General features: G+C 37.3%; 2 protein-coding genes across 5 annotated transcripts in view; one reads left to right on the plus strand and one right to left on the minus strand.

The window, feature by feature from the left end:
- The window catches only part of FBXL13 (F-box and leucine rich repeat protein 13), a 250,107-nt gene extending 241,794 nt beyond the window's left edge, over positions 1–8,313 (minus strand). Inside the window, 1 exon segment of the mRNA XM_079150237.1 lies at positions 8,127–8,313. Within this exon segment, the coding sequence (XP_079006363.1) occupies positions 8,127–8,201 (75 nt within the window). The 5' untranslated portion in view covers positions 8,202–8,313.
- Positions 8,314–8,459: 146 nt separating this feature from the next.
- ARMC10 (armadillo repeat containing 10) overlaps positions 8,460–22,715 on the plus strand; it is a 30,299-nt gene continuing 16,043 nt past the window's right edge. The window contains exons 1-6 of one of the 4 annotated variants that reach the window (XM_079150932.1): positions 8,708–8,839; positions 10,746–10,957; positions 13,245–13,393; positions 15,245–15,379; positions 17,242–17,418; positions 21,909–21,980. In XM_079150932.1, coding sequence (XP_079007058.1) covers positions 10,849–10,957; positions 13,245–13,393; positions 15,245–15,379; positions 17,242–17,418; positions 21,909–21,980 — 642 coding nt within the window. In that variant the 5' untranslated portion in view covers positions 8,708–8,839; positions 10,746–10,848. Of the gene's footprint in view, positions 8,840–10,745; positions 10,958–13,244; positions 13,394–15,244; positions 15,380–17,241; positions 17,419–21,908; positions 21,981–22,715 lie in introns of all 4 variants that reach the window. The other 3 variants (XM_079150930.1, XM_079150933.1, XM_079150931.1) reach the window with 3 other exon arrangements.

Consider the following 22,715-nt stretch of genomic DNA (forward strand, 5'->3'; position numbering starts at 1 on the left):
GGTTTTTAAACTATAAACCCAGGGTTTCACCTTACCCATACTGTGTACTCACACAAAATTATTGAGTACATATATATCTTCCTCCAGAACTTGGGATGGGGGTGGACAATCAACATACTGTTTTGTGCAATTGTTTTAAAAAATGAGATTGGTTTGAAATGCAATGTCAGGGGCTGGGGTTGTGGCTCAGTGGTAGAGTGCTTGCCTAGTATATGTGAGGCACTGGGTTCGATCCTCAGCACCACATAAAAATAAGTAAAATGATGTGTCCATCTACAACTTAAAAAATGCAATGTCAGAAACCCATTTACTTAAAAATTTAAGTTCCTAAATGCTACTCAAAGTCCCTTCTACCACACACACCCCTTCCCATTCCTTGAAATAAACCAAAATGATATCTCCAAAATGATTGCCACTTCCATCTGGGGTGATGATGGAATAGACATGCTATTGGTTTGGGGAAAGTCTTAATTTGCATTTATGGTAGTAAAATAAAAGCTTAAAGGTCTGTCTATGTCTTGTCAACATTTAAATAAATGGTGCTTTTTTCTATTTTATAAAGTATAAATGAAAGTGTTATCAAGATTATTGAAAGGAACTAGCACTAGCGGGCTTCAGTCATACAGAAAGAAGCTCAGGGAATGAAAGGCACCATTTGAGGCCAAACTAGAGGATTTTAAGGTAGACTGGACAGGTGAGGAGTGGTAGCTTCTGTGAGGTGAAAGCCAATGGTTCAGATACCTGCCAACAGGGAGGTAGTCCCAGGCAACTAATCCCTAGATAAAACATTATTGCTAGAGAAAAAATGACTCACATACATTTTGTTTGTTTGTGTCCTGTGGCTTTGTTTCAGGAACTGCATCTATGAACTAACTGTCCTCTAAAGAAGCCACAACTTTCTCACCTCAGGGTTCAGTGTAATGAGTTAGTACACTAGCTCCTCTCCTTCTAAACTGGCAGGGCGGACCCTTACTCCATAGTAATTCCTTATTCTTGCATCTCTGACAAATATTTGCTTTTTTACAAAAATGGTGCCTACTCTGGCCTCCAGTCTCAGCCTTCCTAGTATACCACCTCCCTGGTATGCCATATTTTGCATCTCTGACAAATATGTGCAGCCATAGTTCCTTTTTTAAATTCTTAGTAGTAGAGCATAGTGATTAGAAATAAATGTACTATTTTTAAAAATTGACAATTTGATCTTGAAGGAAACAAACCATAAAAACTTTTTATAAAATTATGAAAGAAGTCATTTTTTTTAAATCATGATTTGTAGCTTAAGTCTACCCTCTGCTGGGCAGATCTAGTTTTGCAAACTCATCATCTCTCCTAGACATTAAACTGAAATCTGAACTCATGAATGAAGAGCATTTTCTTCATCTCAGTCTCTACCTATACTTGTTTAGGAATTTTGTAGATACTATACCCACCATATCTAGCTCATCTCCATCTCTATGGGGCAGACATTGGGCATTTGTAGAGAGTGTGCTGATTTCTGCCTAGTAGAAAACTGAGGGGGAAAACACAGACTTCTAAATATGTTTTGAGATCTACCATCTGAAATTCTACCAGTAGGGCATCATTGTGTGGACTCCTATCTAAATTTTTCTTTGAAATCTAAATGTCTTTGTGTCTTTGAGTAGTAGTATCTTCTAAAATAAAAAAGCTGGGCTGGGGATATAGCTCAGTTGGTAGAGTGTTTGCCTGGCATGCATAAGGCCATGGGTTCTTTTATTCTCCCAAATGAATTTTAGGATTTTTTTCTAATTTTGTGAAGAATTTCATCGGTATTTTGATTGCATTTAATCCATATAATGCTTTTTGTAGTAGGCCATTTTGACAATATGAATTCTGCCTATCCAAGAGTATGGGAGGTTCTTTCCATCTTTTAATGTCTTCAATTTTCTTCAGTGTTCTACAGTTTTCATTGATCTTTCACCTTCTTGGTTAGACTTATTCCCAAGTATTTTTTTGATTATTATTTTCCTATTTTTTCTCAGTATATTAATTATTCATTATTAAGATGATAGGAAAACAATTGATTTACATATGTTGACCTTGTATCCTGCTACTTTGCTGAATTTATTAGCTCCAAAGATTTTTTGGTGGAGTAGTCTGGGTTTTGTAAGTACAGAGTCATTCATCAGCAAGAGATAATTTGACTTCTTTTCCCCATTTGTATCCTTTTAATTTCCTTTTCTTGCCTGATTGTTCTGAAGAGTTTTCAAGAACTATATAGTGGTGGGAGTGACATCTTTGTCTTGTTTCCTGATTTTAGAGGAAAAGCTATCAATGATTCTCCACTCAGTATGATATTGGCCTTGGGTTTGTTGTATATAGCCATTACAATGTTGAGGGAAGATCCTTCTATGCCTACTTTCTGCAGCACTTTTAACACTGCTGGGTACTGAATTTTGTCAAAGGCTTTTTTTGCATCTATTGAGATGATCATGTGATTCCTGTCCTTGATTCTATTTATGTGATGAATTACATTTATTGATTTGCATATGTTGAACTGACCTTGTGTTCTTGGGCTAAAACCCTCTAGATAATGGTGTACTATCTTCTCAATGTGTTTTTGAATGATTTTATTAAGAATTTTTGCATCTTATATTCATCAGGGATATTGGTCCATAGTTTTCTCTCTTGATGTGTCTTCTTTGGCTTCACGGAATGAATTTGGGGGTCTTCTCTCCCTGTTTTATGGAATAATTTAAAGAGGATTGGCATTAGTTCTTCCTTAAAGGTCTGGTAGTACTCAACTACAAATTTAACTGTCCTGGACTTTTCTTTATTGGAAGGCTTTCATTTCTGCTTTAATCTCATTGCTTGATATTGGTCTGTTTTTCTATATTGTCATGGTTCAATTTGGGTAGGGCATATGTGTTTAGAAATTTGTCATTTATCGTGGGAAGCCATCCATGATGACTCCTATGAGAACCGAGCGTAGTTGAGCCATTAACCAGGAATATCTGGCCTCAGGAACTCACAGTGGGATGACTGTTCGAGAATGCCTGAATCACGTGGTTATCCTGTATTAGCTTACTGCTCAAGTTCAAATACAAGCGTCAGATGTGGGAGTGACCCACTAGAGCCAATGGTTTGCTTACCTCCACCCATCAACCTGTTTTTCTTGAAGAAGCTTCTAAGGTTCCCCTTTGATTTGGTACCACTATAAATAAAGCAAGCTCAGTTCCTTCCTTTGTTACAGCCAGACCCTTCTGGAGGCTCAATCAGTCAGGCCCCTGCTCTTAAGATATTTTGCCTTCTGTCTTTATTTTCTATAAATTTCATAGCTTTTATTTTGCAGCCAACCAATCCCTACAACAGGAACCCTTTCCCTCGTCCCACAGGATGTGTGCTGAGAATTATCTACTGGATTTTTCAGTTTATTGACCTGTACGTTTTCAAAAATAGTTTCTAATGATTCTCTGGATTTTAGAAGTGTCAGTTGGTGATATTTCCATTTACATTTCTAATTTTGTTAACTTAGATCTTTTCTTTCTTTTGGCTAGTTTGGTTAAAGGTTTATCAATCTCATTTACCTTTTTAAAGAATCAACTTTTTGTTGCACTAATCCTTCATATTGTTCTTTATTTTCAATTCCTTAATTTCAGCTCTGATCTTAATTACTTACTGTCTTCTACTGATTCTGGACTTTGTTCTTTTTCTAGAACCTGGAATTATTTAGAATCTATTTTTTAAATATAGGTACTCAATGCTATAAACTTTCTTCTTAGAATTGCCTTTATACTGTTCCAGAGATTTTGATATGTTGCACCTCTGTTCTCATGTTTCTAAGAATTTATTTCTCCCCTGATTTCTTCCATGATCTACCTTTGAAAGTGTATTATTTAATCTCCAGTTGTTAAATGCTTTGTTTTTATTTTGTTACTGATTTCTAATTTTATTCTATTTTGATCTGATTGGATGCAAGGATGTATATCTATTCTTTTTCGCATTTGCTAAAACTTATTTTATGTTCTAAAATATGGTCTATTTTATAGAAAGTTCCAAGTGCAACAATTTTGGTTGTTGATGGAAAATAATATTCTATAGTTTTCTGTTAGGTCAACTTGTTGGATAGTATTTAATTCTAATGAATCTTTACTTAGTTTATGTCTGCATGACTTACTTATTGATGGGAGAGGTGTGCTGAAATCACCCAGTATTAAGGTAGTGTGGTCTATTTGATTTTTTATTTTGAGCAGAGTTTGTTTATGTATGTAGGTGCATTAATGTTTGGAGCATAAATATTTACAATCAGTAGATCTTATTGTTGGGTGATGCCCTTAACTACTATTAAGTGACCCTGTCTCTTCTGATTAATTTTGGCTTGAAATCTATTTTGTCTGATATGAAAGAGGCTAACCCTGCTTAATTCTGGTCTCCATTTGCATGGTATATCTTTTTCCATCCTTTCACCTTCAGCCTGGATGCCTTTGCCTATAAAATGAATTTCTATAAATAACATGGTTGGGTCTTATTTTTAATCCATTCCACCAATCTATATTGATTGGAGAGTTAAGACCATTTATATTCAGTGTTATTATAGAGAGATAATTTTTATTTCCTATCATTTTGATTAATTTTGAAAGCTTAATTCAGACTTCATTTTCCTTCAAATAACTATTCTTCTAGTGAGATTCATCCATATGCTGGCTCTGGTATTTATTTTCCATTTCTTCAGCATGAACTATTTCATTAAGTATGTTTTGAAGTACAGGCTTTGTGGTTATGAATTTTTTTAGTTTCTGCTTATCATGAAAGGTTTTTATTCATCTTCATTTCTGAAGGATAGTTTTTCTGAATATAGTAACTTTGGTTGATACCTGTTTTCTTTCAGAACTTGATATATATTATTTCAAGCCCCCCTGGCTCTAAGTGTCTGGGCTGAAAAATCCATAGGAATTCTAACAGGCTTACCTCTAAATGTGACCTGCCATTTTTCTCTTGTGGCCTTTAAAATTCTATCCTTATTCTATATACAGGCATTTTCATTATAATGTGTCTTGGAGAGGATCTTTTTTGATTGTGGAGTTCCAAATGTTTCTTCTATTTGAATTTGCATCTCATTCCTAAGACTTGGAAATTTTATATTATTTCATTGAAAAGGTTGTACATTCCTTTAGTTTGTATTCTGCTACTTTCTTCTATGCCAATGATTCTCACTTTGGTCTCTTAATGTTATCCCAGATTTCTTAAACATTCTGGTTATGGTCTCTTAACATCTTTTTTTTTTTTAACTGTCAACTTTATTTTCAAGATTATGTACTTTGTCCTTAAAGCCCGATAATCTGTCTTCTATATGTTCTAATCTATTGGTAATTCTTTCAACTAAAGTTTTAATTTTATTGAGTCTTTCAAGAACTTAGTTCTTTTCCAGAATGAATCAAGCTCTCTCTCCTTCTTTTTGAGATTTTTGCCTCCTGTATTTTCTCTGTAAGTTCATCACTTACATCCGTTAGCTCACTGAACATTTTAACTATTAAATTTCTGAGATTTTTCTCCAATATTTCCTCCACTGCGGTTTCAATGAATCAGTTGTTGCAGTGTTGTGGGCTGTTTGGGGTGATTCATTCCCTTGCTTTTCAAATTGCTTATGTGTCTACCCATCTTCTGGGATGATTAGCCTTTTTATTTTTATGCAAGTGACTATTTAGTGAGCTTATTTCTCTTAGTGCATGACTGGACAAATATCCAGGGTAAATGATCATTTCACTCAATGTGTATCCTCTATTGTTCCCAGTATCAGCATCACTTTGAGAGAAGATACTAAACCCTACTAACTGCAATAACTTCAGAGCAAAGCCACATACTGATAACCCTTAGAAAAAAGTGTTGAAAATGTTCTTCGCAGTTTCTCTAATCTGGGTATGTTCTGGAATAGATTAAGAAATTACTTATTAAAGATAGTAAAATTACTACACTATATAGGGCTGAAAAGGGGAGGAGAAATTGGTCAAAGGAAAAAAAAAAAAGAAAGAGAAAAGAAAACAGAAAATAATAATAAGCCATGGTAAAAGGAAGAAAATGATTGGTGGGTGATCTAGCCTCAATACAATCTAATTCTGCCTGGGATTGATGTCACCAGCTCTTCCTTTCCTTATAGAAAAGAAAGGGAGACCCTTCTCTGTTGAAAGAATATACCACATGGAATCTCTACATTTTTTTTACATAATGTCCAATAAAATAACAACTAGATATGTGCAGACACAGTAATGAATAAATAATCAACTGAAGAAAACTAACAGAAGCAGACCAGATATTCAAGATATTCAAGGTACCAGGCAATGGTTTTAAAATAACAATTGTTAACACATTCATGAAAACAAGATAGACAAAATGAATGAATGAATGAAAAGATTCATAATTTTAATAAGTGAAATATATTAACAAGAATCAAATGGACAATCTAAGACTGAAAATATATGTCTGAAATTAAGATTTCATTAAGAATTCATTTCATGTATTAAAAGGAAGATGGACACAGAAATAAACAATCAGTAAACTTGAAGACAGTCAATGAAAATGATCCAAAATTGAGCACACCGGGAAAATTAAAAAGAATGGAAAAAAGAGAACAGACAGAAGGTATATAGAAGTAATAATAACAACTGATTCCCAGGAGAATTAGAGAATTAGAGAAAAGCAATATTTTAAATGAACAGTTCTAAAATTGATGAAGAACATCAATCAACTGTTTCAGTAAGTCCAGTGAACCATGCAGAATGCCTTGTGGGGGGTTTTGTTTTTTGAGACAGGGTCTTGCTATGTTGTGGAGGTTGGCCTCCAACTCTTGGGCTCAAGCAATCCTCAGTCTCCCACATAGGTGGAGCTACAGGGTTTGCAGGCAACACACCCAGCTAGATTTTTTTTAAATCAAACTTTATAAGTTTGCAGGGAAATGATATTGTAAGTGGACAAGAGGTTTTACTTAGGATACACAAGTGTTCAGAAGAGGTCAACTACACAGAAATCTATGATGAAAGATTGTTTATGTATTCCAAAACCAGGAGATCAATTTAGAAGACTATAAGTCCTAGGAAATTGAGTCAGATAAATAGATGTAAAAAGATAGGAAGCAAAATGAAATTCACCTTAATATTCTTTCAGGGGAAGTGGATAATGAATTTAATGTGTCTGTGTGAGCCCAGGAGACAATGTTTCTATTGCACCTGCTGGTAATGTAGGAGTAGAAGTGAGTGAAAGACTCCTCAGGAAAAAACAAAAAAACAAAACAAAACAAAAAAAAAAACCCACCTTAGGCAATGGGAACAATTGTACTTAACATTTTAATAAATACTCCTAAGTTACCTTCCCACACGGTAGAGGGCTGTAACAAATTGCCCTCCAACCGCACAGGTAAGTCAACTACCCTCAGCTGGGCTCTTTCTTTCCTTCCTTAGGTATCTCTCCCTAATTTTCCACTGTAACTTTGCTCAAAGTTCCTGCTGCACTCCTCCCCCGATTCCCCATCCAGACATACACCCTCTTGGCAAGTATCTCACCAACAATTTGCAAAGAAAATAGAAGTTTCCAGAGAAGAACTGTCTCTGCTTCCTATCCCTAAATGTACAAAACCTTCTATTCAACCCCATACTATCCTCCTACCCATCAGTTTAAATGCGGGTGGGGGACAGTACCTCCTGTTCATAGGCAATCCTGAGTGTGAGGGTCCATCCCCACAGGCTTATTCTGAGACAACCACAGAAACCCCTGTAGATCCTTATCTTAGATGATCACGACCCACTCCCTCCTTAACACACTCTCCTGATTTTCCCCCGGTTCCTTCTCAATCCTTCTCTTGTCCTCAGGTTCTTGTTCAAATCTTAAAATTGGGGTTTGGGGTTTCCGTTCAGGGCCCTGTGCACTTTCTCCCTGAGAGATGTCACCTACTACGCCCCTACACCCAACACGCACACCTGCAGTTTACCACCCTTCAACCTTGGATCAGTATCTCGGGTACAGACCGCTGATTTACCTAAATTTGACTTCACCCTCTCCTATTCTGCGGCTCCTTCCCGCCACTCCTCCCAGCTCCTATTGGAAGAAGTCTTCCCGGACTCCTCCCCTTTCCACCTCCCCACGCTCGACCCCGGTCCGCAGTCAAGTGGCTCCAGTACCTCGCAGATCTGGGGAATGTAGTTCTCCTTGAAGTAGTTCCTCAGCCTGGGGGTGGCAGTGCGTAGCGAGGCCATGGTCAGAGGCGGGACAGAGAGGGGGCGCTCCGTCTGCCGACGGCGCCCGGCGCCTCAACGCTGCACACGGAACACGGACTGGCGCGACCGTGCGTTGCCGGCAACCGCTAGGCTGGCTACCAAGCCGCACGCAGCCCTCGCCCCCGCTGGGGGCGGGGACAGGGGTGGGGAGAGGGGCGGGTCGATGGGGGCGGGACTGGTGCCCGCGGGCTGTGCCGGGGACTAATCCGCGGGAAGCCTCGCCCAGACGTTGCGATGCAGCTTCTCCGGCAGTCAGCTCCCGGGCCCGCCTGGTGGAAGCCTCAAGGACCAGCGGGGTCGAGTGGGAGGGTTTACGATTTTAGCAGTGCCGCTTCCGGGAGGCGGAGCTCAGGCACCCATTTTCTTTCTCTCGGCCCTGTTGAGCTCCAGACGCGGTGGACCCGCGTGCGTTGGGTACCCTACGTCGACCCTTTCCTTTCGAGCTGCCTGGCCAGGCCGGGTTCCCCCCGGCGGCAGCATGGGCGGCGCGCGGGTCGCGGGCTGGGTGGCCGCGGGCCTGGTCTTGGGCGCCGGCGCCTGTTACTGCATTTACAGACTGACGCGGGGCCAGCAGCGAGGTAGCCGTGCGCGCCGGCTGCGCCCGTCGCGGTCCGCAGGTGAGGCCGCGGGGTGCCCGGCAGATGGGCCGGGACCCAGTACAGGGGCCATCCCAGGCCAGGATGGAGCCGAAGACGCCACCGGCACGAGTGGCTTCCCTGTCCTTGGAGTAAAATAAAGGGCCGAGCTAGAGGAGGGAGAGAGGCTGCTGAGATGCGCGGGGTCCGGAAGCCCAGGTGGAGAAGGCGATCGTCCCTTGACTTGTCGGGTGTAGAGGGCCCCAGTCGCTTCCCGGCCTCCCCTTCTTTGTTCAGAATCTGGGCCTGGAAAAATTCTCAAAAGCGTGTTGCTTTGCCCCTCATTTTAAAACTTATTCTGGGCCTTTGGGTTATCAAAGTCATACTCCAGATGGATCGAGGGAGGGCTAGTGGGGCCCTGGGGCCTCAGGGAATTCTGTTTGCCTTATAGAAGGGACGCCAAGGGGCAGTTCTGCTCCCTTGACCCGGCGCAGGGATCAGGGAGGTACCTTAAAGTCACGGTGACTACCATCTCAACTTGGGAGTGGGGTGTGTATTGGTTATAGGAACGATTGTCAGCACGAGGCACACTCCCCCAGGGAGCAAGTCCATGATGAGGTTTCTAAACGTTGATTGAATCGGTTCATTGGGAATTCTAACAGTTTGCTCAGTGCTCTGAAGGGATACTTCAGGTCATGGAAATTTTAGGAAAATAATTAAAGTCTGTCAACCAAGAACCTTCCACAGATGTAAAGAACCAAACAGCTTTATTATTGAGTAAGCATTAAGCCATATTGCCTTAAACATCACAGGCAGTCTACTAATGGAATCCCAAAACAAAAGGCTCGCCTCTGTAACGGGCCATATACAACTCAAATAATAGCTTGTCCTTAAGAAAGAACTCACTTAAGAAAGAGATCAGCACTGTTTGCTTTTACATCACAGATTCACTGATAAATAGGGCGGTTTATTTGTGTTAGCTAGTTGCCTTGATCCAGAGAGGGGGAAAAAAAAGACCTTTATGATAAGCAGGAAGTTAATGGAAGCAGGCACCTAGGCTAAGTTCCCACAGAACTAAGGGAATTGGGGTTCTACCTGAATGTGTCCACTTCAAGGCGATGACTCCCAAACCTTTAAGAATAACTCCTTGGATTGTAAACTTGGCATTTATTTTTTAATTTACATTCATATCAAAGGGACAAAGGATTTAAAATTACAAATTTGCTCAAGGGAATGTTCTAAGAAAAGGGAGTTGGGGTGTTTCTTGTCACAAGGAAAAATAATTGAGGTGTGTATTTACCCTTAGCCTAATTTGTGGACTCTGTGTCAGAGATATTTTTGTGTAAATAATTGGGGAGGTTACCTGGTCACTTATCCTGAGTCAACATGGTGAATTCTTGACAAAAGTTTAGTTTTTTGGACAAAGGGGAATGAATTATTACTTTAGGTCAGACAACTTTAAAAATTGCTCAGAGACCTTCCTGCAACTACACCTTTATTTATTTTTTTCTTTTTTAAAATTTCTTCTTTTTAGATGTATATGACAGCAGAGTGGTTTTTGACATATTAGAACTATATGGAGTATAACTTATTCTGATTAGGATCCCATTTTTGTGGTTGTATATAATGTGGAGTTTCACTGGTGGTGTATTCATATATGAACATAGGAAAGTTTGTCCTTTTGTTCCACTGTCTTTCCTATTCCTGTGCCCCCATTTCCCTTCATTCCCTTTTGTCCAATCCACTAAACTTTTTTATTCTCTCCACCCCTGCCCCCACCCCTTCTTGTGTATTAGCATCTACACTTCAGAGAGAACATTCAACCTTTGGTATTTTGGCATTGGCTTAATTCACTTAGCATGCATGGTTGTCTCCAGCCATCCATTTACCAGCAAAAATCATAGTCATTCTTTTTTATTTCATTTTCTTTGTCCATTCATCTGTTGAGGGGCACCTAGTTTGGCTCCATAGCTTAACTATTGTGAATTGTGCTGCTATGAACATTGACATGGCTACTGCAGTATGTTTATTTTAAGTCCTTTGGGTATACAATGAGGAGTGGTATAATCAGGTCAAATGGTGGTTCCATTCCAAGTTTTTTGAGGAATGTCCACACTTCTTTCCAGAGTGATTGCACTAGTTTGCAGTCCTACCAGCAAGGTATGAGTGTACCCTTTTTCCCCCCATATCCTCACCAATGTATATTGTTGCTTATATTCTTGATTGTTGCCATTCTGACTGGTGTGAGATGAAATCTCAGTGTAGTTTTAATTTGCATTTCTCTAACTGCTGGAGATTTTGAACATTTGTTGATCATTTGTATTTCTTCTGTGAAATGTCTCTTCAATTCCTTTGCCCATTTATTGGTTGGGTAATTTACATTTTGTTGTTAAGTTTTTGTGTTGTTTTTTTTGTTTGTTTGTTTTGCGGTGCTAGGGATTGAACCCAGGACCTTGTGTTCGTGAGGCAAGCACTCTACCAACTGAGCTATATCCCCAGCCCATGTTGTTAAGTTTTTTGAGTTCTTTATATATCCTGGAAATGAATGCTCTGTCTGAGGTGCAGGTGGCAAGGATTTTCTCCCCGGTAGCTTGTGATTGTTTCCTTTGCTGTGAAGAAGCTTTTTAGTTTGCTACTGTCGCATTTATTCATTCTTTTTTTTTTTTTTTTTTTTTTTTTTTTTTTTTTTTAAATAATTTTAGCTGTAGATGGACATAATACCTTTGTTTTACTTATTTTTATGTGGTGCTGAAGATCAAGCCCAGGGCCTTACATGTGCTAGGCAAGTGCTCTGCCACTGAGCTACAACCTCAAACCCCACTTATTGATTATTGATTTTACTTATTGAGCTTTAGGTGTCATGTTGAGGAAGTTGGTTTCTAAGCCATCATGATGGAAAGTTGGGCCTACACTTTCTTCTAGTAGACAGAGGGTCTCTAGTCTAATGCCTGGATCCGTGATCCACTTTTAGTTTTTATACCTTTATTTTTTAAAAGACTTGAAAAATACCCATTTTGTCATCATCAAACTTAAAATTTAAAGGGTGATTCTTTTCTTTTGTCTTAAACTTTGAGAAATTTGTAATTCCCATACTGTTAAGACTGTTAGCATTAAAGAAAGATGGGAATCATTCAACAGTCTCATACAAAAACCTGACAAAGTAGCATGAAAAACTGTAAATCTGTGTCAATAATGAGTAAAAATAAAAATCTTAAAATATTAGCAAATCTATCAGGGAATTAAAGAAATAATAAACATACCAAGGCCAAATGCACATACCAGGAGAATTCATAGCAGGGAATATATCTCATTTATTGTATTTATATATTAAAAACCTGGTGATCTCATAATAAAAATATAATTTGATGTGTGATAATTCTGATTTTTAAACTGTAGCAAGTAAGGAATAAATAGAAGAAATGTTCTTAAGTTAATGAAGAGTGTTCTTCAGAAACCAGAAGTAGGGTTGGGGATGTAGTTCAGCGGTAGAGCACTTGCCTAGCATGCCCCAGGCCCTGGGCTCAGTCCCCAACAAAAACAAAACAATACAAAAAAACAAAGACAAATATATTTTACAGTGAAACACAAGTAGTATCATTGTTAAATTCAAGAAAAAGACAAGTGTGACTACTATCATAGCTATTATTCAGCATTGTCCTAGAGTTACAGCCAGCTTGATAAGAATAATGCATGAATATTAGAATGGAGGCAAAATTATAATTGTAGATGACAATTTTTATTTGGAAAAATCCAAAATAATTAACTGAATAACTATTACAAGCAATAACAATTTAATGAAATAACCTGAATATAAGATAAATATAATTTAATCGTAACTTCTTGCATTATATACAAGAATTAAAAGTTTAAAAACTAGGAATATATTTATCAGGAAGCCCGTAGGATGATAATTTTACTTTTATCACTACCACAAGTAGGACTGTTCGTTATTCTAGCATCCCAGTCATGCCTTGTTCCTTTAAAACACAAAAATGCCACATGGGCAGTATACTTGGGTTATTTCCACCGCTTTTCTACCTGGTGTGCTCTTAAAATTATAATCACAGAAGTTCTACTTAATGCAAAACCTGTTCCTTAATTAACTAATGCCTATGGGCAAGTGTTACTTTGGGTGGGTGTGCCCGGTTTTTAAAAGTAGAAACAAAACAGCTATCAGCATTAGGGGTGTATCTTATTTGCATGCAGTGTCTTACTAACAGGCATTGACCAAGTGACCACTTGACATCTCTGAACTTTAGTTTCTCTCTTACAAACAGAATAATAATTTCTTCTTTCTAGAATTGCTTGAGGATTAAATGAGATAAAACATGTAAAGTGCTTAAAACTATGCCTAGCATCGGAGTGTGTTATTGATACTGTTTTTAAAATTAAAAAAAAAAAAAAATGTTGATTTTAGATGAATTTTAAATGTTTTCTTCTCATGCAGAAGATTTAACCAATGGTTCATGTGATGATGTCCTAAGTGCTGAACAACTTCAGAAACTCCTTTACCTGCTTGAATCAACTGAGGATCCTATAATTATGGAGAGAGCCTTGGTCACTCTGGGCAACAATGCAGCCTTTTCAGCTAACCAAGTAAGTACCCTCATTCAGCAAACAAGCTCCCTCTATTCTTACACACTAGCAGTAATTGTGACCCTGGATAAGTTACTTAATCTCTTAGAGCCTCAATTTCCTCCTCACTTTGCCTACAACATAATGTTTGTTTACTTCTGAAAACATAGCCTAGCAGTAATATGTTTATTACTATGTTGCTAGATCCCTATGAAGCTGATTACTGGCATCACATATTATGAGTTTATCCAACATTTATCAGTGCATAGCCTTTTAAGTTATTTAAAATTTAGCAGTGCTTCAATAAAACAATAAAAACATCTAACATTTAAGTACATGCTTGAAATTATATAATAGATCTTTACAGTATAGCTCTGATATAGGTGGAACCTGGATCACTCTCTTAACACCTAAATCAATGAAAGTAGCTTTTACAAGTAGAGACTTAAGACAAGACTAATGAGCTTAATTTGAATACTTCCTTGTTCCTTCACCCCCCTTCCCCATGGAGAACAAGTCAAAACATTTTCATAATTTTTTTAATCTCATGCCATTTGTTAGTATCATAAATTCAAGGTTATTCTGAATTTATACTTTCAGTAGAGTTTTCTCCAGAATGGCAGGGTTTGCTGATTGGTATGGAGACATACAAAATGTTTATACATTATTCTACTATTTCAGTTGCAAGTGACAGAATCCCACTTATTTTAAGCCCAAAATGGACAATACTGGACATCTAAGAATACCACTGGCCTCAGGCACAACTGAATCTAGTTCAAGGTTGCACAAAATAGTTATCAGAGCTTGCTCTCTACCTTTTGGCTTTGCTTATGCCAGTCTTTGGCCACGGAGAGATTTGCTTCAAGAAATAGAAAGAAAGCTGTTGGCCTGTCAGGCTTTCATCCTTATAGCTCATGATCTAGAATGTAGTATTGTTCTCCCAGGATCAGGTACCTACCTTTGGATCAGTCTCTGAGGCAAGGGACTATGGACCATGGTTAGTAAGGCCTGGCTCACACACAGGAGATGTGTGCCACACTAGCAACACAATTAGTGAACACTTAGCCAGTAGTCCCACTAGGGAGCTATGTGCGATGGAGAAGGTGCCAGTCTGACCCAGTGGGAAAAGGAGAATCAGGCAATAAAAAACAGTAGATGGTGACTAACCTGTTAGCTTGCCTATATTGGAATATTTCTGATACCATAGTTTTCTATCTCTCTGATACAAGTTGTAATCAGAGTGGGTCAGTAGCCACTGATGAATAAGTATTCCCTTGAGCAATGGCAATTAGTGCTCCTCACTATCAATTATGGTGCCTTGATGTGCTTCAGCAGTATTTATGGTGTATAATGACCTTTTTTGGTAGACTGTATATACCATAGCAACCCAAGATTATACTCCTTTGCTTAGGCACTAAGCAACTCAGTGAGACCCTGTCTCTAAATAAAGTACAAAATAGGGCTGGGGATGTGGCTCAATGGTTGAGTGCCCCTGGGTTCAATGCCTGGTAACAACAACAACAAAACCAGACAATAGTTGTGTACTATATATTGCAAAAATGTAGAAGAAGAGGATTTCAAATGTTTTCACTGTAAAGAAGTGGTATTTGAAGAAATAGTATATTTAACCTGGTTACACAATATATAAATGTATCAAAACATCACAGATTATTCCATTAATATGTATAATTTTTGTTTTTATGTAACAGATTAAAATTTTTTTAAAAATTAGGTTTTTTTTATAGATTTGTATATGGGAAAGTATTTCTCAAAGTGATTAGCTTTTTCAACTGATTATATTTGTAGCTCGCATACAGTTCAGTGAAGGGGATGTATATTGAAGTTATGGTCCTGTTTTTTTCCCTATTCTAGGTTATTATCCAGGAATTGGGTGGTATTCCAATTGTTGGAGACAAAATCAACAATCCAAACCACAGTATTAAAGAGAAAGCTTTACATGCACTAAATAACCTGAGTGTAAATGTTGAAAATCAAATCAAGATAAAGGTAAGCTGTCTGAAATAAAAAATACATAAGGTTTTCTACATATGAAAGGGAAAATAATAATGAAGTAAGTAATGAAACTTCAGTAGACTATCCTGTATTAACTTTATAGCCGAGAACTAACTTTGAAGGAATGGAGAATAAAGCAGAGGAAGAAAGAACCTGAACTAGTCTGAAAGAGGTGCAATAGACTTTTGTAATTGGGGTTCAGTTTAATGCAAAGGTGTTAAAAAAACCAGGCCAGAATTGGAAAACATCAGGACACAATAAATTAAGAAATTATAGAATTCAACATTTATTGAACTCCTGCTTTGTAGTACAGAGTATAGACATGAACAGGACACTTGCTCTAAGAAAGTCATGGTGGAGTAAGGCAAATCCATAAATAAGTTGTAATTCAAGGCAAAACATGATGGAATGCTTTAAGGAAAGATAGGTAAAACATTGTTGAATGCATGGAAAGGAGAGATCCCATCCAAAAATATTCTGTAAGAGGTGGAATCTGACCTGGCTCTTAGAAACGTCTAAGGTGTCTGTCTATAGGTGGAGTTGAAGAAAAAGAGAATTCTGAAATAATTAGTTGAAGTGGGCACAGCCCTAGGAATAATAGTGCTGGCCCACTGGGTAAGCTTATTACTAGAATTGAAATGGTGAAAAGATTCATATACAATAAGGATATAATATTCAATAATATTTTAGCAAGTGCTTTGAAAGACCTTGACATTTTACAAAAATATATGACTTAAAAGCAACTAAAAACTGTCATTTTTAAAGGACAGGGTATATAATGAAATTGTGAGCAATGAGAGCCAGTTGACTTGTAAATAATTTGGAGCTTAAATGTTTAGATTAAAAGTTTAATCTCTTTACTTTATTGCTATTACATTAATGTCTTTGGCAACATGGATACATTTGGGTTTTTTTTTTTTATTCAAAATGGTTTATTGGACAGTTGATCATTTCTTAGCCCTTCAAATTAGAAAATTTTTCTTACCAATTAGAACTTTTGGTAGAGTTTAGATTTGGTTATGTGAATACCAACTGTCTGTGAAACATAATTTTTCCAATCTAGAAAGATCATGGCCAGACACTGTTTTTCTGAAAACAGAGTTTCAGAAAACTTCTTCATACTGGTTTTGTTCTCCCATATGTGAAATAGGAGTTCTACCTGCATTGCATTCATTACTTTTTGCCAGTATTGATTAACAACAACAAAAAGGGGTAAATATGTACATATATCTAAGTAAATAAGAAAAAACTTGAGCTAAATATAATTTTGCTCAGCTTACTTTTGATAAAAATAGCTCTAAAGAAAAGTTCTATTTCATGTTTTCCCACCATTCTTTACTTCTGAAATGGTGCAGCTCTCAAAACCCTTCTGCTAAGGTATTTACCATGATACAAAATGACCTTGCACATCTTCCTCCCTGAAGTTACTGTGCCCAGACCAGTAAAAAAGGTGGATTGAGTTGGGAGACTCCCTTCAAGAAAGGCCACTGGTGTCCAGAGCATGATCTCTGGACTTGAACATTGTTCCCCGTCCCCGCCCCTCCCTCACTACTATTTGACATTGTAACAAGATCCTGAACTCCTTGAAGACTTTAAAGTCCCTGGCTGTAAGTTAACCATTATAGCCCCCACCTCATTAGAGTTGTCTTCAGGATTATGTGAGGTATATTTAGAAAAATACTCAGCACAATGCCAGATGTAAACAAAGGCAGCTTTAAAAAGTTACCAAAGTTTGAGGGCTGAGTAGAAATGACATCTTTTTGAGGAACCCATTTCATCCTGACCAGTTACCTTACTCCACTGTGCAGAAAAGTTTTAGAGATTCTAAGATGCTAACTCCCTACCTCTGCTTTCAGGTATACATCAATCAAGTTTGCGAGGATGTCTTTTCTGGTCCCCTGAACTCTGCCGTGCAGCTGGCTGGACTGAGATTGTTAACAAACATGACTGTTACCAATGACCACCAGCACATGCTGAACAGTTACATTACAGACCTGTTCCATGTGTTACTTACTGGAAATGGAAACACAAAGGTACAAAGTGAAGTGGTTATTACTTGCAGGTCAAAGAGCTATTGTACCTATAATCCCAATGGCTCAGGAGCCTGAATAAAGAGGATCATGAGTTCAAAGCCAGCCTCTATAAAAGCGAGGTGCTAAGCAACTCAGTGAGACCCTGTCTCTAAATAAAATTCAAAATAGGGCAGGGATGTGGCTCAGTGGTTGAGTGCCCCTGAGTTCAATCCCCAGTGCTGCCCTCCCCCCACAAAAAAGAACTATTTCATTAAGCTTATTAAGGTTAACATTTTAAGCCAGGTACAATGGCATATGCCTGTAATCCCAGAGACTTGGGAGACTGGGGCAGAAGGATTGTAAGTTTGAGACCAGCTTCTGCAACTTAGCCAAGACTCTGTCTCAAAAACATATATATGTATGTATATATAATGTATGCATATACACACACACTATATATATGTATATATGTATGTATACACACACACACACACACATACACACACTAAAACCATGTACCCACATGCACATACACACAAAAAAAAAGATTTTTAAAAATAACTGAGGATGTAGCTCATGGTAAAGCACCATGGATTCAATCCCCAATACCAAAAAAAAAAAAATATTGACATTGAATTTCCAGGCTATCTATCTTATGTTGATGTCCCTCAAAAAAGAAAGTTTAGTCAAGATTTATTAAAAACCTTCAACTGGGTCTAAAAATGTACATTGTTTTTATCCCCTAATATTGAATTGCAGAATTAACTTGTGAAAATTATCCAATATTTCACTTATCTGTAGATTGATATTCATTTGATTTCATTAGAATCAGTAAAATTACCTTTTACTGAAGTGGCCATCTTCCAATTCCACCACAAATAGAAAAATTGTGATTAAAAGGAGTCTAAGTAATACCACTGTAGTTCAATTTTTTACTTCAGCATTAACAAGACTTTTTTTTTATTCAGCTATTTGTTGAAAATATTTCTAAAACCACTTCACACAGTAGTAAATGAAGTGAGTTAGAGATAAAAAATATAGTGTAGTGCTTCACTTTGTCCAGTTATGCAGATAGATGTAATGCAGGTATCTGTTATGCAGATCGTTATGTAGATAGGAGACAATAGAGGTGGGGCTGAATTAGGTAGGCTCAGGAGCTGCCCTCTGGAAGTTTCTTGAGTAAATCCCCTGTTAACATAATTGTTGTCATTATCATTTTTCAAGAAAAGACTGCATTAAACAGAATGTAGACTAATCAAAAATTCTCATAAGTTGGATTGATTACTCATCAGGGTTTCACTATATTGGTCTGTGTTCTTTGGGATAGTTTTTATAAAAATGCACAATCACTTTAGAAGGATCAACTATGAAGCCATACTCCAAATATTCACTGTTGCTGCGGTGATTTCTGAGGTTATCAGAATGTGATTATGGGAGAGCCTCATTACAATCTGTGTTTTTGAAGTGTTTGTGTGGGCTTGTTCACATTTCCTGCAGCCAAAAATTTTGGATCTGGTCCAAAATTTACCTAGAGGCATTCAAAATTAAATGTAAGGGTTGGCAGCCCAGGAGGCTGAGGCAGGAGGATCATAAATTCAAAACTAGCCTAAGCAAGGACGAGATACTAAGCAACTCAGTGAGATTTTGTCTCTAAATAAAATATAAAATAATGTTGGGGATGTGGCTCAGTGGTTGAGTGCCCCTGAGTTCAATCCCTGGTGTTAAAAAAAAAAAAAAAAAAGTAAGGAGTAGGGATGTATCTTAGTGATAGAGTACTTGCCTCGCATGTGCAAGGTCCTGGTTTGTGATCCTCAGCACTGCAAAAAAAATAAATAAAGACCTTAGAGTAATTCCTCTTTTAGCAATACTGCTACATCTCCAGGCAGTTTCAAACATGCATGCTCCTATCAACACTCTCTCCAGTGAAGCAAGATGACCTCCAGCCCCTGAGGACCCATGGAAACTCTCTCCCTCCTTATCTCATGGTGTGTTACTATAAGAAAAACCTCTCCTCAGCTTGTCTCTACCCGCTTTAACCAGAACCCCAGGAGAAATTCTGGTTTAATGTAGAGCCAGGCAGGTCTGGCCTTGGGCCTGAATGTATCTATCTGAGACATGGTTTGTGTTGTAATGCAATTTATGGCTTTTTTAAAAAAGACTCACACCACAATAGTATGTTTTATTTTTCTATTATATTGCATAAAATATTTCTGGGATTTCTGGGATAGAGAATTTCGTGGTTTTTTTTTTTTTTTTTTTTTTTGTCACCTGGGAACTTTGCCATGAATCTTGTTTCTCAAAAAAATCAAATTTAAAATTCCAACTTGTAAGTAAGCTTTTGGAGTCATGTGTATCTATTTTAGATTTTTTTTCATAAATAACCATCAGAGTGGCTTTTTCAAAATTTTACTTTGCTTAAGTGTTGATCTCACTGTTCTATAATGGCTTTGGGTACAACATTCATTTATAACTAAATACAAATATTGGAAGGTTAATTAAAATAAACCCTGAGCTTGCTATATCTGCAATGAGGGAATAAACTATCAGCTTAAAATAAATGTTCTGTAGTCACCACAAGATGGCGCAGATGACAAGAAAAACAGGACTTGAGCTTTTGAAACCAAAATATAGTGTGTGTGTGTGTGTATATCAATAATTTTTTATCTTTAACCTATACTTTTTCTCTAACTTTATATGTTATTTTCTTCCTGTTTAACTGTCTTCTACATAGGTTAGCATCATCACCCTTTAGTACAGAATACTAAATACGTATTGCTCTTTTTTCCTGGTATACCTGCCCTCCTTGGGCCTTTTAGGATTTTATTGATTTTATCCAGACTTATTTCATAGGTTCAGAAACATCTATTTCATACCTCTTGTTCCTGTTTTCCTAATCCAAATTTTGCTGATATTGGAGCGAGGTGTTTTTCCCCTAACATTTATTCTTGGTATAGACAGCCAGTTAGATGAGATCTGACAGTTACCCTCCAGGAGAGCACTAGAGTCAGAAATTTCCTTTACTTATCCACCTTGAGAGGCCATGATTTATTAAGAGAATCTGTTTGAAAAACACGATCTCTATATAAGTTTACTAGTGGTGATCACTAAACAATAGCTTTTATTTTTACCTTATTCCCTTCTGCACCATTTGACATTTTTTAATCATGATCATGTATTTTATAAAAAATAAAAATGGCTGATAAGATTAAGCAAAGCCTTATATCCTTCTCCCTTACAAAATAATTAGTATGTACATGATCAAAGGAATTGTAAGCATATAGTACAGGATATGGGCATAAAGACCAGAAAGAAAATACTAAAACTTCACAGTGACCATTTCTAGTCTTAGAAATATTAGTCAACTTCTTTCTTTGTACCTTTCTATATTTAAAATGTTCTAGGACTGCAGGTGTAGCTCAGTTGTGGAGCACTGCCTCACATGTGCGTAAGCTCTGGGTTTAATCCCCAGCACTGAAGAAAAAAAAAAAAAAGTTTTATAAAGTAAGCATCTATGTTCTTTCCTAGAACTAGTGAAAAGCACTTTTTTCGCTTTTTCCTGACTTAATACTCTCCCTTCTTATTTTAATTTCAAGTCTCTTATAAAAAGTATAGTTTACTTGTACATGTATTTAAAAGGGAAATTCTGGGGGGTAGGAGGGGTTAGGGTTAGGGTTAAGGAGGGTGATAAGAATGAAGGAAGGAAGGACTGTATAGAGGGAAAAGAGGGGTGGGAGGGGTGGGGGGAGGGGAAAAATAACAGAATGAATCAAACAACATTACCCTATGTAAATTTATGATTACACAAATGGTATGCCTTGACTCCATATACAGAGAAACAACATGTATCCCATTTGTTTACAATAAAATAAATAAATAAAAGGGAAGTTCTATTTGAACATTTTTCTTGATTTTTCAGAACTAAGTGATAAGAGTGCTGGTGTTTTAGCTAGCCAGCTATTAATTAACATTTGTTTGCTAGTTATATCACTGTGCCTATTTAAATGATTATAAAATTTTTTCATATAAAAATATAACATCAAAGTCAAGTAGCCTAGCAAAAAAACAAGGCCATATTATTTGTTTAATCTTGGTGACCAAACTGTTGAAAAATGTTCATACTTTGAGTAGAAATGAACTAAGCTTTGAGAGATTTGTTCCAAAGATCACATTTCACTGTACATATTTCACATTTCTTTCTTTGTAAAGATCATTTAACATGTGAAGCCTACCATATATTAAGTGTGTTATGTCTGTGTGACAGTTACGATATCTGTCTCAACGGCGTAGTTGGAAAAGTGAAGGTTAAAATAACACTGCTCGATGCTAACTGCTCTGAGATTGATGCCAAGTGTTGTAAGAGTTCAGAGAGAGACTTCCTGGAGTAGAGAGAATTTGAGCCAGGCCTTAAAGCACAGGCAAGACTTTAAAGGGGAACATGGTGAGAGGACAGCATGCTGGGGAGAGAAAAGTCATGTTTACTGGTCTGAAATAAACCAATATTCTTATTTCAGGTTCAAGTTTTGAAGCTGCTTTCAAATTTGTCCGAGAACCCAGCCATGACAGAAGGACTACTCAGTGCCCAAGTAAATAGATTACATACTTGTTTTATAAATACACTTATATAGAGATTTGAACAAATAGATCTGGAAAGATTTATCCCAAAATGTTGACAGAGCTTATCTCTGAAGAACAATATTAAGTTTTTGCTTTATTAGTCTTTGTGTATATGAATTTCCTAAATTTTCTGTAACAAGCATATTTATTTTACTTTTAAAAATCATTTTATTAAAGATTCTTCCTAAGAATAAGAAATTATTTTTTTTCTGTCTCTGCCGAATTTTGAGTTCACTTATAACATCACATCTTTTATAGTTGGCTTCTTTGTGTACACGTCTTAGCATCCACTAAAACACTGAATCCCCAGTATGTGATAGATGCTGGGCTGAAAGCCGAGACACACCAGTGAGTACATGGTGCTTGTTCTCCTGGAGCTTATGGTGTAGTGGAGACAAAAATATGTAACAAATGAAGAAGATAATTAAAAGCTGTTGTGAGTATTCTGGAGGAAGCAGAAGTGGTGCTCAGATGGAGTGGAGTTCATCTCCTACAGAAAAGGAACCATCTGGTTCATCTGCTCATCCCTGTTCCCTAAACCTGTGCCAGAATTCTAATTGATTGGTGTGAGCAGTAAATATTTGATTAATTAATGAGTTCTCATGAAAACTGTATGATGGATCCTAAAGAAGAAAATGGATGTTTCTCCAAATGACTACATTCTGGGATTCCAAGGAAATCATTTTTAGCTAAAACACAAAACC

This window comes from Sciurus vulgaris (assembly GCF_902686455.1).
Source record: "Sciurus vulgaris genome assembly, chromosome: 8".
Lineage (NCBI taxonomy): Eukaryota > Metazoa > Chordata > Mammalia > Rodentia > Sciuridae > Sciurus > Sciurus vulgaris.